Below are 15,755 nucleotides of genomic sequence, written 5' to 3'. Positions count from 1 at the left end.
TTGGAATGACCAAAGCATGTCTTCACTTGCTTTATCCTCTGCATTTTGATATGCTGGAGAATGGGTGGCATGGAATTTTTGTAGCTAATGACTTTCTCTTTTGTGATTGATAAAACTCCTCCATCTATATTCCCGCTTTTAAAAACAGGATTCTGGAGTTTCATTTTTTCCATTTCCAGATCAAAATACTGGCCTCTGTATGTACAGTGGTTTCCTGTAACTAGTATTTGAACCTTTCCATTCAAAAGTGTTTTTGGCTTAGTTGCTTTATACTCCACACCTGAACATAGCCATTATATGAACAACATACCCTCATATCTCAATGTCTGTACTTTAACCCATTAACCTTTTACCCCCATCAGGGTTATTGCAGATTATGTATTCCTTATCCCATCCAATCTTAAACTGAATTTCGCACACCTTGATAATCTGTACATTATTCCCTGATGACCAGAAACTTCTACGCTTCAACTCTGTACCATTCACTTTTTTTAAACACCATCTTAATAAATTTTTTATGACACCATCTTCAACATATCTATATGCCTCTGCCCAACTTCTGATTTCCTGGTTTTACTATTGGAACATCTTGCCAGACCAGCAGAGATGAACAAATCAACACTTCATAGTACAGTTGAATAGGCATAATTTTCAGCTAAGCAGATTTGAGTGAAATGATCAAATTTACCTGAATTTGATTAAAGTCTGAAGTATAAGGCTTGCAAATCTTGAATTGAAATTGACTGCAGCCTCACCCTGGCTTATCCTGGGCTACCAGAATTAAAAAAAATTTGTGGCACCTTCTCAAGATTATTAAAGAGTTTAGTACTAAAGCAGATTGAAACTTTGTGTAGGAAGTAATCCTGCATTGGTAGGGGAATGGGCTTCATCATTTTGTGGACTTTATAGCTGATGATTCTAATAATATATGGAGATATACCTATCTCATAGAGCTGGAAAGGACCCCGAAAGGTCATCAAGTCCAGCCCCCTGCCTTCACTAGCAGGACCAAGTACTGATTTTGCCTCAGATCCCTAAGTGGCCTTCTCAAGGATTGAACTCACAACCCTGGGTTTAGCAGGCCAATGCTCAAACCACTGAGCTATTCTCTCCCCTCCCCCCCCCGAATACACAACTTTACAGAATTTCACTGAATTTTCCAGACTTCTTTGTGCTTGGTATAAGCATGGATAACACTTTTTAAAAAGCATCTGAGTCACTTTTCTGAAAATTTTACTGCTTGTCTTGAATTTGAAATTTCAACTCCATGATTAACCCATGTTTGGTTTTGGTGTAAAACATAAGATGATGCTTTTCACTGTCAGTTTTTATATGAAATGTTTGGTTTTTCTCTTCCAGAGTTCTGAGGAATGCGACTGTAATGATGAACCAGCTCAGGAAGATGAAGGGTTTATGGGTATGTCCCCTCTTTTACAAGCCCACCATGCCATGGAGAAAATGGAAGAGTTTGTGTGTAAGGTAAGAGATATAAAGAAAACAAATCTATCCAGCTGGTCACTTGAGCATACTAGCTAAATGAAGCTAACAGGCCATGTTCCTGAAGTAAACTGTGTTGGCAATAAGCTGGGGAACAGCAGGCACACAATGGAGTTGGTCATTGAGCGAGTCTCTATATATCAGCTAATGCTGCTGCTGTGTTGAATCCCAGGTATGCTATAACTGAAGGGTGGGCAAACTTTTTGGCCCGAGGGCCACATCTGGGTGGGGAAATTGCATGCAGGGCCATGAATGTAGGGCTGGGGTGGTGGGTTGGGGTGCAGGAGGGAGTGCAGGGTGTGGGAGGGGGTCTGGTGTGCAGGAAGGGGCTCAGGGTAAGGGATTGGGGTGCAGGAGGGATGCGGGGTGCAGGAAGGAGCTCAGGGCAAGGGGTTGAGGTGCAAGGGGCTCAGGGCAGAGGCTTGGTGTGTGGCAGGGCACTTGGGGGTTGGGGTGCAGGAGGGGTGTGGAGTGCAGGAAGGGGCTCAGGGTAAGGGGTTGGGGTGCAGGAGGGATGCAGTGTGTACAAGGGTGCTCAGGGCAAGGGGTTGGGATGCAGGAGGGGTGCAGAGTGCGTGAGGGGGCTCAGGGCAGGGTGCAGGGTGCAGCAGGGGACTCAGGTCAGGGGGATGGGGTGCGGGAGGGGGTGTGGGGTGTGGGAGGGGGTGCAGGGTTCAGGAAGGGGCTCAGGGCAAGCGATTGGGGTGCAGGAGGGATGCAGGGTGCATGAAGGGGCTCAGGGCAAGGGATTGGGGTGCAGGAGGGATGCAGGGTGCAGGAAGGGGCTCAGGACAAGGGGTTGGGGTCCAGAGTGTGGGAGGGAGTTCAGGGCAAGGGGTTGAGGTGCAGGGGGCTCAGGGCAGGGGCTTGGCCTGTGGCAGGGCACTTGGGGCTTGGGGTGCAGGAGGGGTGTGGGGTGCAGGAGGGGGCTCAGGGCAGGGGGTTGGGGTGCGGGAGGGTGCGGGGTGCAGGCTCCCGCCCGGCGCCACTTATCTGGAGTGGCTCCGGAGTGGCAGCAGCGCTCAGTGGGGCTAAGACAGACTCCCTGCCTTCCCTGGCCCCGCGCCACACCACGCCATTCCGCTCCCAGAAGCAGCTAGCACCATGTCCCTGTGGCCCCTAGTGGAGGGGTGGGGTGGAGGGCTCCATGTGCTGCCCTTGCTTGTGGGTACTTCCCCCACGGTTCCCCGTTCCCAGCCAATGGGAGCTGTGGGGGGCGGGGCCTGCAGGCAAGGGCAGCGAATGGAGCCACAGGGACGTGGTGCCAGCTGCTTCCCGGAGCGGTGCGGGGCCCACGGTGCCACGGGGGGTGGCAATCCCGTGGGCTGGATCCAAAGCCCTAATGGGCCGGATCTGGCCTGTGGGCCGTAGTTTGCCCACCCCTACTATAAGTGCACGAACTAGAAAGCATGGAACAATAGGGATTACATTCTGAAATTATTTTAAAGCTGATATTGCAGCTAATGAGTCCCCTTTGGGAAACATCTGTGTGTCTGCAGGCAGAATGAAAGCACTCTGCTTCCAGTGTTTCTGGTTCAAGACGCTTTCATTTATAAGGACAGTTCTTTCCAGACTTCTGCAGACATGCAAATTTTTTTTGCCTCCACATCATCATTTGCTTCCATTGTAAAAAGGACTTTGTCAGCTACCCGAATAGAAGAACAGCTTCTTTTAAAGGTCCATCCAAGTAAATCCATTGTGGACTATGTAGATATTGCTGGCCTTGAATCTCAGTTCTGTTAAAGTTGTGGGGAATATATTGTATTGGTCTCTGGCTGATGCCCTAATTCTGGGTTTGGGTGGAGTGCTGCCTGTGGCATGCTTATTACTGTGGATATTACTAATGGCTGTTTGCCATTGGTAGGGGGATCCTGGGAAATGAAGGTTGCATTTTCATTCTGTGCTTTGAGCGTGTTTTGTTTTTTAAACGGTGGTGTTCCTCTGCTTTCTCAAAAATGGAACCTCCCCTCTCCCCCCACACACATTCTTGCTGCATGTGAAGCAAAACACAGTTAATTCTTCTGTAAAACAGCATCTTTAAGAGCGTCTTACCTGAGCTGGTTACTTCGACTAATTTTTGAGCTGTCTTGTGGTGGTGGTGGGGTCTAGAGAGGGCTGGCAATAGGAAGTGTCCCTTCAAAGGAAAACAAAGCAGCAGCATTCCTGACGTTGTTTTAGGTCCTCACTGTTAAAACAGAAATGAGAACCGAGCAGTTGAAATTAACAATTGCAGGATTCCCTAACCTTAATGCATGCATATCTGCTTCTATATTCTTATTGCTAAGTGAGCAAATCCCAAAGATGATTGCATCTGTGCCATGCCTATATGTAGCTTTGCAATGCCAGCTGAGGAGCCAGACTGAAGATTACATGCGTCTTGTTAGCTCTGTGTCACCGAGGGAGTGCTGTGTAAGGGCAGCTGTGTGTGTGATTTTGCAATGGGGACCTTCTACAGGAGTGGGCACATAAATATGTAGGAAGAAATACAAAAATTGGGAATGGCGTAGATCTACAGTTAGAGCAACCGAGCTCAGGACCTTGCTGGTCCTCTGCTGCTTGGGCTGGCAATGCTAGAAAGGCATCAGGCTTAGCCATAGGGAAAAGAATACTTCTCACTTGACTTTAATGCCCCTCTATGCATTCTGGATAACTGAAATAGTACTGACGGTCATATTAGATTTAACATTTAGACTGCATCAAACACTGGTGAGCATACAATCAGGAATGATCTTGTGATGGGGAGATGGGACTCTGCTCAGGACTTTCTTTGTTAGAGATGGAGAAGAGACACATCTAGCTTTCCTCAGTGAGGTGGACGGGAAGACACCCCTCTTTCGCGCCCCCCCCCCAAATACTGAATCATTACCACATAACTAACCATGCAAATTAAATCCACTTTTGCCCTTCGTTGAGCAGTTAAAATGAGCTTGGTTGTGTTTGTTTATTGGAATGTTGAAGTATTCCACTTCCTGCACTGGTGGAAGCACTAGCTCAAGTTCAGGCCATTAGTGTGTTGTATAGAAGAGGGACCGGTACAACTTGGGACTTGAGCACAAAGATACGCCTGACCCAAAGGAACTCTCTGCTCCCTAGACTTAGTACATTAATTTTGGTTACTTTAAGGCACTGACACTAACTCAGGATTTCCTATTTTTCCCTTTGCCATGCCCACCATTTATGCTACTTTATTGGCTGAGATTCTAACCATGCACTCTTAACCTCCAGGTGTGGGAGGGCCGATGGCGGGTCATACCCCATGATGTTCTCCCTGACTGGCTAAAGGATAATGACTATCTGTTGCATGGACACAGACCACCTATGCCCTCCTTCCGCGCTTGCTTCAAGAGCATCTTCAGAATACACACAGAGACTGGCAACATCTGGACACATCTTCTTGGTATTTCCATTATGCTTTAAAGTGAATGTGCACTGTTAATTATTGAAGAGCATAGGCAGCTGGGAAAATTATTTTTAGGGGGACTGAGCCAGCCCTGCACTTACTCCATAGCGGCGGCTCCTGTTCTGGGGCCCCTCATTCTGGCCTATTGGCTCACTGCTCTCATATTGGAGGAGCCTGCTACAGCGTCACATGAGTGCATCTGTATCCAAACCCTGCATGATGCCCTGCCCGACCTCCTCCCTAGCCCTGGTGTTGCCAGACACAGGGCCTTAGGATCCTCCCTTCCTGTGGGACTATCGCCCCATCCCAGTGAATCTTCCCAGGAAGTGCCATTTAGGAGCTAGGAGCCAGCATCCCCTGTTGGGACTGAGGTATCTAGCTCCACCTGCTAGGAATGCAGTGTGCAGCCGCATGTGAGGCTTTGCTTGCTGACCTGGGCATGCATGCGGACAGCAGGGTAGCTCCAAATAGTTGGGGGGGGGGGGGGGGGGAGACTGAGACCCCTGTAGCCCTAGCCATCTGCTGCCTAACTTTAGGAGTGGTGGGGAAGGTCCTTTAGCCTGGGCAGAGTCATAGGTGCCATTATCCTTCCAGCAGTGACATGCTGGATAGGGTTCCAGGTGTCCCTTGTTAAAATTTTCCCAACAAAGGTTAGGGAGGGTTAAGGTGATTTCCTTGTCTTTGGAGTTCAGCCCCTCTTGGTACTGCTAACTCAGCACTGAGATCTTATCCTTGGGGCCCATAAACATACATCCAAAGATCACTTCTTGCCTTCAGAGTGCACAAAAGGTGCAACAAGTGTCAGGGGACTGGGGAAAAAAATATACTGGAAGGGCATTTCCTGGATCCCAGAGAAAGACATTCACCCTTTTCCTGTCCCCTTCTCCAATTACACAAATTGAAAGCTGTGCTGTGCTATTGACGTGTGGCTTTTTCAGGAACGAAGAGTAAGTACATATGCTATAAATGCTTAATACATTTTTGCATGCCAAGTGCTGTTGCCCTCCCTCTTTGTAGTTGAGACAGCATTTTTGTTAGAAGGGGAAACATGCTCTGTAGCTTACCCTGTCCCTCACCTGTGCTCCTCTTCCACTGCAGCACGCAATCTTCCCCAATACCCAGGGTTTATCACAAGGTAAGCAGAGGCACTTTGTGGGAGCGCTGTGTTAAAGCAGTGACACTTCATCACTGCATTTCAGTTGAGGAGAATTGGATGTAGCTCTTCTCAGACCTGTTTGTGCCATTCTCCATTTTGCCTGAAAGGTACATACTCCTTCCTTCCTCTCCTGGGGATGTGTGCTACTTTCCATTCCCTGCCAAACAAGGGGCAAGAGTCTGGCCAGAGGGTCAAACTTCCCTGGCAATGCTGAGCATTATCTGCTGTCTACCCCCTTCTCATTGCCCAGGGTGCATTATCATAGTGCGAGCAGAAGTTTAACTGACCACAAATTAGTTTTAAATTCACATTGCAATGACTCTATCCCACTAACCCTCCTGCCCAGCTTGGGAGGATAAAAACCCACTTTTACACGCTTCCAGCTATTGAGTGAACAGCAGCATTCTTTGGCAAACAGCTTAAGCTTTGAAATAAATACACCAGAGCAGCAAACTGGGCTCTGTGTTGGGTTGCTGACCTGTGAAGCTGGGCTGAGTCACTGTTCCCAGGAGCTCAGAAAAAGTCTTTCATAGATATGCCAGTGATTTTGAGTCAGTGGTGTCTTCACCTCGATCATAAGCATCCTTGTTCCTCCTTGCATGGTGGAAGCCAAGCAAATAAGAAATGCTACTTTGCAGGGATTCAGCAGGGTTGGGGTGGTACCTGGTCTTTATCTGTGACGAGGCTGTGAAGAAGCCTGTCAGTCACAGTGAGAAAGGGAGATGGTGGTTCTGGGTGATAGTGGGCTCTTCAATGAATACCACAATTTGGGGCATGTGGGAATATAATTCCTATGAGGACTAGGATTCATGATTTCCCAACCTTTACCTTGGAAATGGAGGAAGCAATGAATGGTATTACATCTAACTTTAGGGTTTTCCTTAGCACTTAAATTAGCAATCAAGGACAAAATACAGATTGGGTATACTGCTGGTGTATTATCTGAGAAAATCTAGGGCACCCCACCTAAACCCTACCAAGGGCTCAAGGGCCCAATCAATTTAGGCACCCCCCACCCTTTCCCTTCCGAGGGCTCAGGGTGTAAGGCTCCTATCCTTACCCACAGGGCTCAGGAAGAAACCTGTTCAATTTAAGTACCTACCCTTTCCCTCAGGGCTCTATGGGTCTGCAGAACCTTTTCCCAGTGAAAGAGCCTTACACAGTTGTGCTCTAAACATCTATTTATTAGCAACACACACACACACAATACATGTACCAAGCAAATCTCTTATGCTCACCACTCCCAATATATAGACAAATTTCACCCCATGTCCAGTCAGGATCCACTCATCTGGGGGTTCCTGGCGATGCCTCTGCACGTCACGGTCGTGCAGAGGGATCAGAGTTCCAGCAGCGTGATGCTGAACTGCAGTCCAGAAATGGTTCCTAAAGAGCATTGTTTTTCATTTGCATTATATAGGTAAAACTAGCTCCCTCCTTCAAATTTACTAAACCTGTTACATAATCCCACACTCCTAAATAACAAAAAATTTAAACAATTACGCACTGGCACCTGTGTCCTCCTTCCTGCCCAAGTTCTTTACATTTTCTTTCATGCCCAAATTGTAACTTAATTGTAATTTCTCTATTTGTGCAGATGGTCAGCATAAAACACTGGTCAGAGGTTATCTTACCATTTGTTGTGTTTCTGCATCCCCCTTAATTTTCCAGAGTCTTTACAACCTTGGTGGTTATAACTCTCGTTAGGGACATTCCTGAGGTGGGGGTGCTTTATCACCTGCAGACTATTCCTTTTTTTTTTTTTTTTTTCTTTTTTTTTTTTTCTTTCCAGTTTTGGTGGTGAACTCTCTGAGTTTCACCCAAGGCTGGTTTGCTATGGGGGGTGAGGGTTGATCAAGTCTCAGGCTTACAGGTGAGTGGTGGTTGTGTGCTCAACCAGATTCTGGGTACCTCACAAAACAAGTGAAACCATGGTTTCTATTCACGTGTGTACAAATTCAATTGGATGAGGGTCAAATATATGACTGATTAGATCAGAGCACATGAAAGTGTAACATTGTCATTATGATCTTTGTTCAGTATTCCCCACGCCCATAAACTTGGTCCAGTACAGTACCTTTCAGGTTACATTAGTCTGATACCTCTGTCTTATTTTTACTTAGGTTGTGTGTTCTTCCTATGTCTGGGAATCTTCTACATGTTCCGGCCAAACATGTCATTTGTAGCACCTGTGCAGGAGAAGGTAGTTGTTGGAATGTTCTTCTTGGGAGCCATCCTTTGCCTCTCCTTCTCCTGGCTCTTTCACACGGTTTACTGCCATTCAGAAGGTGTCTCTCGGCTCTTCTCCAAGTAAGTATCCAGAGTGGAATGCATGCTAGCTGGGCAGAATGGGGCGGGAAATCCTGGCTAGGGTTTGGGATCCCCACTGTAACAGTAGCGTGCCTAGCTATGTGGCCACGGAAACACTTTTGATAGTAGTTGGTGGGTAGGGGTTGCATGCAGTTTCTTCCAGCCCAACATTATCTAGACCAAAGGTATAAATACCACTCTCTCTATCCCTTTGCTGGAGCAGTCTCAGAACCAACTTTTCCTTTTCACCATCGAGATGACTATACCTAAATATTTAACTAATTACAGCTAAGATTCTAAAGTCTAAAAGTGTAACTTATTTGCCTTTGTTCTTTTTTAACCAATTTTGGGTCATCTTGGGCCTTGCTAGACATAGTGGATCTGTCCGATAAAAAGGGATTTAGGAGTATTTCTCTTATCCTCTTAATAACCCTGCTGTGGCCGGACAATGAGGGCCTTTTGCTCTGGAAGGTCACTCGGCCAAGGGCTGTGAAGCCTCCAAGTCTACCACAAAAAGAGCTCCGAAGGACCAAAAAAGAACCTGTTCCTGCAGGAGGTCATGATAGTTCTTCTGTCAGGAAGCAAACAGTCTGTGGGAATTGAGCATCTGGAATGTGGGGACTCTGTCTGCTCTGCAGATATAAAAACATCTTAGTTGATGATGTGAGTGGTTGTTTCCTTGGTGGTCACTGAGACCCTGGGTCAGCAATCTGTATTTGCCATCCTGGTGTGGACTTGTTAAACAAGTCAGAATAAAGTGTCCAGAATTCTGTCTGCATTCAAGCAGGACCCACAGTGTCTATCTGCCATCTTCTTTTGCATCAACAAAATGCTCCTGAATGTTTTTAGTCGATTTTTTTCTTATCCACAGAATAAAAACTTGAGGTACTCTTAGAGGGGGTGGGCTACTTATACCCTGATCCTGTGGAATGTTGGGCTCAGGGGAACAGCATATGCCTACTGACCACTGCTCAAAAATGGTCTTATGACTGCATGGCTAGGCAAGTAACATCTGCAGTGGGGGTCTGTGGAAGTAATCATTCAGTGAACAAGATAAGTAATCCCATTTTACAGGGATAAGGTGGCTCTTAATATAAACAGTACATGGGGTGGTACAAGAACTTCTGGGGTTGGCTTTCTGTGTCAACCTGTTTTGTCCTGTTCTAGGCTAGATTACTCCGGCATCGCACTTCTCATCATGGGCAGCTTTGTTCCATGGCTGTACTACTCCTTCTATTGCAACCCTCAGCCCTGCTTCATCTACTTGATCGTGATTTGTGTCCTGGGCATTGCAGCCATAATAGTCTCCCAGTGGGACATGTTTGCAACCCCTGAGTACCGAGGGGTAAGAGCAGGTAAAAAACAATTTATTTTTTGCATTTTTACTACCGTTGATCCTTCCTACTAACTCGTTACAAAAGCCGACTCATAGGAAAAGCCTGCATTGCCAAAGGATGTCCCTGTGTGTGGGAGACACAACTAACACATTCTTGGACAGTAAACTTGGCACATCTACTGTAAGAGAGGCATTGGTGTTAAGTTAGACCTGTGGGTGCAGGAGTAGGGGGCAGCACATGAAATGGGAGAGGCAGTTAACAGTATTTCTATCGTTATTAAACAGCTCTCTCCCTTTTTAAAGGTTAGATTCTGACAGTCTGACTCCCATGGACTCCTAGTACTGCTCATCTTATGGTTATAATATTAGGTTAGGTTATAACATTGTAGATAGCCTCCCTGCTGAGTGCAACTGAGCAATTGATATATAATCGTAATCTTGTGAATACCTAGCTTTTCTCCCTTTGACTATGGTAGACAAGAGTAGTTACAGTCACCTTTACCAATCAAGAATGAGTCTTTGGGTAACAGTTTAATGCTATATCAAGTTTCTCATGTTTCTTCATGTTTGTTTTGTGTGTATACAAACCTGTGTGCACTCCAAGGTGCTATTCCTTATATTCAGGAAAGGTCTGAATGTCTGGATACAGCAGGGAGTTCAGTCTCCTGAATATTAACTGTACGGTAGATGGAAATTCTTACTGAAAAGGCTTGTTATTCAGATCTTCAGGGTTTAATACTGTATGCTAGGACAACCTTGAAATCAGCCAAGCTGTGATCTGGCAAGTTACAGGGTCAGATAAGCCTCAGGTGCAATTTCTTCTATGTTCATTCCTGGGGCAACCTGTATGCTATACTGTAAATAGTCTATATCACTGGTCATTTCCTCTTTCTTGCATGTCATTCTCTACCATACTTTCAGTAGCAGAATATTTTATGGGATCTAGGCGCCCTCTATAGCCCAAGAATGTTAACACTCAAGTTGGTGCATAGATGGCCTGTACAAATAGCCACTAACATTTAGTATGTCTAGAAGAGCTGCTGACCAGTACCTGTAGTGTATCAAGGGACTCTGTACTTTCTTGAGCACTTACTTTGTTACGGCATAAACTTGCTGCCATACTTAAGACCTCCAGCTTCAACAACTTCCACCTTAAATCTTTTGTGAATATTAGGCTCTGCCTATTGCTGCTTTCTTTGTCCAAGTCTGACTCCACCATTTTCCTTACCTCCTAGGAGTATTTCTGGGTCTCGGCCTCAGTGGTGTCATCCCCACCCTGCACTTTGTCATCTCTGAGGGCCTTCTCAAGGCAGCCACAATGGGGCAGATAGGCTGGCTGGCACTCATGGCCTGTCTGTACATCACTGGTGCTGCGCTGTATGCTGCCCGTATACCAGAGAGATTCTTCCCGGGCAAGTGTGATATCTGGGTGAGTCTGCAAAGTACTTGGGTACTAAGATTGTGACACACAAGCTGGTTATGTTGAGGTCTGGTATTGCTATGCTTTTGTGTATGTTTGATTATGGTAACTAACTCTAACTGCTTTAAAAACTGCTTTTGAGATTTCATAATTTGGGAAGAGATTAGTGGATTTGACCATGGAAAAGTTGACACAATGTGACTCAAATAATTGAAATGCCTTTACAAAGGCTAGCTGTGGGACTGTAACTCGTCACTGAGGCGCTGCCATATGCATACCACTTTGCTCCTAGTCTCCTAGTGATACTTCAGATGGATATTCAGCATTTATGCAAACCCATTGCTCATGCTGTTACCTCTTCCTTTAACCTGGGAGATATGATCAATATCACTTCCTCATGGTTTCCATTCTGCTGCACTGTAATCACTCACTTCCTGGGTTCTTATCCTGGATAGCCAGTGACTAAACTTCAGATTTTAGTATTAACTAAAACCTCAAACTACTTGTTGACTCATGTTCAACCTGGCTCCCCTTATGGTAGGGGAGAAGACAGAACTGTGTTTTGAAAATCCACTTGATGACATTGCATCCAGAACTAGAGCAGAGCTCCAATACCTATCCAGGTGTGTAAGATAGGGCATGTCACTAATCCCAGCAGCAACAGTGTATCCCTATTGCTAGGCATTAAGAGTCCAAGGAAAAAATACACTGTAGTTCTAAGCCTTTTGGCCTGGGAACTGGAAGCATGCTGGCGTGATATCAGCCAAAGACCGATATGAAGGAAAGGCATATAGCTGTACATTCATTTCAAATTTCAAGTATGCAAGTGATTTTGGTGGCGGTGAAATCTGAAGCAGATTTTTTTCCCCTGCTTCCAGTGAATATAGCTTGGAAGAGGGAGAGATGCTGTAGCCAGTGATGATACAGTGACTGGTGCAATATGGGATCTTGAATAGCCCAGCAAGTAATGTTAAGCTGCTGCTGCTGTGCACTGCTTATGCTTCAGCCCACCACGTCTCTTTGGAAAGAGGTTGGTACTTGGATTCCATATGTCTCTGGCTGAACAGTAATGTCTTGTTTCCACAGTTCCACTCCCATCAGCTGTTTCACATCTTCGTAGTGGCCGGAGCTTTTGTGCACTTCCATGGTGTTTCAAACCTTCAGGAGTTCCGTTTCACAGTTGGGGGAGGCTGCACGGAGGAGGGAGACATGCAGTAAAACCTGCCTTCAGCCCAGGATCATAACCAAAACAGTGGACTGCAAGAGGCGTTGATGTTAACTGGCTAGTGACGCGAACACCTGAGAATCCAAGCCTCATGTAATGGGATATGGAAGCTTCTTGGGATTTCTGACACGAGAAATTTATACCTCAAACAATGGAGTGAATCAATTTGAAGACCAGGAAATTCTTAAACCCTAACTTATTCTTGATCTACAGATTGAGCTACAGAGGACCGTTTCCAAATCGGCTTCTGTTCAATGCCATATTTATTTGTAGAAAATGGGAGGGATGGCTTAGCAGTTTTCTTTTTTAAATCTAGGCTAAGATTTATATCTTCTTTAGGGGCAGGGGAAGGAGCTGATTTTAGATGCTCTTTTGGGGAAAAAATTGTAAATAAGATTTCTAACTTTCTGTTAAAATAAATTTATATAAATGTTTTAAACAAATAGGGTGGGGGGGGGAAAGAGGGTTTTGTATAGAATGCAACATGCAAGTACCACACACTGTTTCAATTTTGCACAAAAAAGGTGACTGCAGGAGGATCAGGTAAAATCCTTGGGAGTGAGGCATGATGGTCCTGCAGACTCTTCCTGGAAGCTGGCATGTACTGGGCAATCTGGCATTCGGGTCAGTGTTTGGAGCAGGCTCAGAACATGACACACAAAGGTTGGCAATGGCCAGATGCCTACTTTTTAATCAGGCTGTCTTTCAGGTCTCAGTGTTATAAGTTTAGCTACTCAAGGTAACTAGAATGATACATCTGACCCCTGCCCATCCACATGGGACAATTGCCTTCTGAGCTTTCTTGGTCCTTTGGGGGGGGGGGGGGAGGATTTGGATTGTGGAATTAAAATGAAGTTGAATGGTTTGTTGCCACATGAAGTAGAGTGTAACGGGGTGTGTATGTGAGATGTGGCTCATGAATTGATTCCATGGGTACCTTTCTGCAAACAAAAGCCACTGTTTTCTAGCTTTTTGGTTGCCATTCATGGATCTGCCATGCTTTGATATGATTACATGATGCGAATGGCACTTGTCAAAGAATAGAATCGCTACCCAGGTGGGTAAGCATAGGCTGGCACTGGAAGGAAGAAGCTGTGCACTCAAAGGAAGAATACTGTTCGGCTACTTGCGCACACACTGGATTTTTTTATTGGATTTCTTCCTTATCCACAGAAGTCCTAGTGTTAATTTGACTAAATTCCCTGTGCTGCAATAGACTCACTTTCCTACTGTTGCTTCTGCTCCTGCTGGGAGAGCAGCTGGCTTCCTCTGGTATCATGGGCAGTGCTGTGCTGTGAAGCAGGAAGCACTCGGATTTAATGGTTTCTCTTGACCTAACGCATATCACCTTCATGTGTGTACAGAGCCCCCTGGCCTACAGAATCTTGTGACTTTTAAATCTGCACTAAACCCTGCACAGTTCACTTTTCAGGTCTAGTCAATGTGATTTCCCAGCTCTGCTTAACCAGTGGGATAGCTGGCTTTTTTTTTTTTTTTAACCCGGAAGTAAAATTGAGACCATTTGTACTATTGTGGCCCCTCTGCATAGGGGGAAGCATATATTCTTCTCTCATTGAGTTGATGTGGCTTGATCTCTGGAGCCTAGTCAGAAGCCAGAGAGATAAGCAGATTGTTGGAAAATCTTCTGAGTCTTGGGGCAAAACTGATTGTCAGGTACACAGTGTATGGCACAGAAGTTTCATGTAATGGAGTAAGAATCTAGTTGCTGGAAACCTCTCACCTAGGATTAAACAGCTACTAAAATGCTGTGGTTCACAAAGCAATAGGAAGGTAAAATTGTTCTAAATTTTTAAAGGGTGAAAGTTCAAATTTGCAAATGAAAAATGTGGATTGTAGAGATCTTACAAGTAAACATTCTTGGGAATCCAGGCTATTAATCAATGTTTCAAGCAGTTATCTTGTCTAATAGGGTTGAACAGAAGTGGAAGACTTTGATTATATTCAAGGTTCCTCACTGTTGACTCTAAAAAGGAAGTATTTTCTCTTTTGCCCTTTGGTTAGAGTTATTTTCAGAAATTTTGAAATAAAGCTTAGCTGTAGAAAGAGGTCCTTTGTTGGAGCTTGTGGGAGGCTTACAGGGATGTTTTTCTTCTTGGTGGGATCACCGTAGTGGATATCAATAGGACTGAAGGAAAGGCTTGTATTGTATTGTGGGTTTGTGCAGTGCCGAACTGGAATACATAGCAGTATTAATCAGGCACTTTTAATGAGAGGGTTTAATAAGCATTGGCAGGAGGTGTGCTCTGCTACTTGAGAAAGCAATGGTACATATCAGAACCAGACTTGTTCTGGAAAGCACTTTGGATACCTCTGTATCAATACCAGCAAAAGTGGCAGTCTCCATCCTGAATCACCCTATGCTCACTCCCTGAAGGGACTTTGTAACCTGGCCCAACACAGCACAGAACTATTACAAAAACACAATACTCCACCTGCTATTCTTAACCCAGTCAATCTCTGTTTAGGAAGTTTTTGTGCTCCAATAAACTGCCTAGTTGTGCACCTTTTTTCCCCCCCGTAGCGCTTGCTGAGAACTCTTCCCAGGTTGGCACCTGAATGCCTTACTCTCAGCGGTCAGAGGCTTGCTTGCTCTGTGTGCAGATTATTGCCATAGAATAGATAGGTCCTACAGCTCCTTTCCTTCCCCATTAAATAGTGGCCTTGTTCAGTATTTTCTTTCTTTTTTTAAATTGCTTACTGTTGGAAGCAACAAAGCACATTTGGGGATTTTTTGATGGTTGGGGTCTCTGGTGATTGGTTCCATATAAGATGGGATCTCATGACTTGCTGTGTTCTTAACTTCTGCTAATAAAAGAACCAAATGGGATATTGACCAAGTTTGTTGCTTTGTATGATATTTACAAGAATAAAACAGTTCCTTCACTCCCTCCCCCAACACTTCTGGCTGACCAATCAGCTTGTTACTAAGGGGTCTGATAGTCCAGAAGTCAAATTGAGACCTGGAGAGTTCTAATTACTTGCTTGGAGCAGGGTTGGGGATGTACTGTGAACACTGGGACAGGACCTAGATGCTGGCAAATAGTTGCACAAGTGTTGCTAGATAGCATCCCTTTATCTATGGTTCAAGTGAGCGGTGTACAAGTCCAGTCTGACTCGCTTACGAGGCAGACTTCAAAGCTATTTTATGTCTTTAAACTCTGCCTTAAGTAAGGACGCCCATACACTGCAGTGATGAAGTGGGTATTCACCCACGAAAGCTTATGCTCCAATACTTCTGTTAGTCTATAAGGTGCCACAGGACTCTGTCGCTTTTTACAGATCCAGACTAACACGGTTACCCCTCTGATACTGCAGCTAGTGTGTCCTCACCTGGAGTAAGTCTTCATACTTTATTTGTTGCATTCACCCACTGCTCTACTGATGGACCTT

The 15,755-nt window shown here is 45.3% G+C and overlaps 1 protein-coding gene across 2 annotated transcripts in view; it reads left to right on the top strand.

Moving 5' to 3' along the window:
- ADIPOR2 (adiponectin receptor 2) overlaps positions 1-15,192 on the top strand; it is a 77,322-nt gene extending 62,130 nt beyond the window's left edge. For both annotated transcript variants that reach the window (XM_026654335.2, XM_026654334.2), the window contains exons 3-8: positions 1,360-1,479; positions 4,723-4,894; positions 8,177-8,363; positions 9,531-9,718; positions 10,935-11,128; positions 12,206-15,192. In XM_026654335.2, the coding sequence (XP_026510120.1) occupies positions 1,360-1,479; positions 4,723-4,894; positions 8,177-8,363; positions 9,531-9,718; positions 10,935-11,128; positions 12,206-12,337 (993 nt within the window). In that variant the 3' untranslated portion in view covers positions 12,338-15,192. The remainder of the gene's footprint in view (positions 1-1,359; positions 1,480-4,722; positions 4,895-8,176; positions 8,364-9,530; positions 9,719-10,934; positions 11,129-12,205) is intronic.
- The last annotated feature ends 563 nt before the right edge of the window (positions 15,193-15,755 follow it).

The sequence above is a fragment of the Terrapene carolina genome, unplaced genomic scaffold (genome assembly GCF_002925995.2).
Source record: "Terrapene carolina triunguis isolate 2854851 unplaced genomic scaffold, T_m_triunguis-2.0 Scaffold190, whole genome shotgun sequence".
Taxonomy (NCBI): Eukaryota; Metazoa; Chordata; order Testudines; family Emydidae; genus Terrapene; species Terrapene triunguis.
Note: the sequence above shows the minus strand (reverse complement) of the source record. Positions and strands in the feature narration are given on the sequence as shown.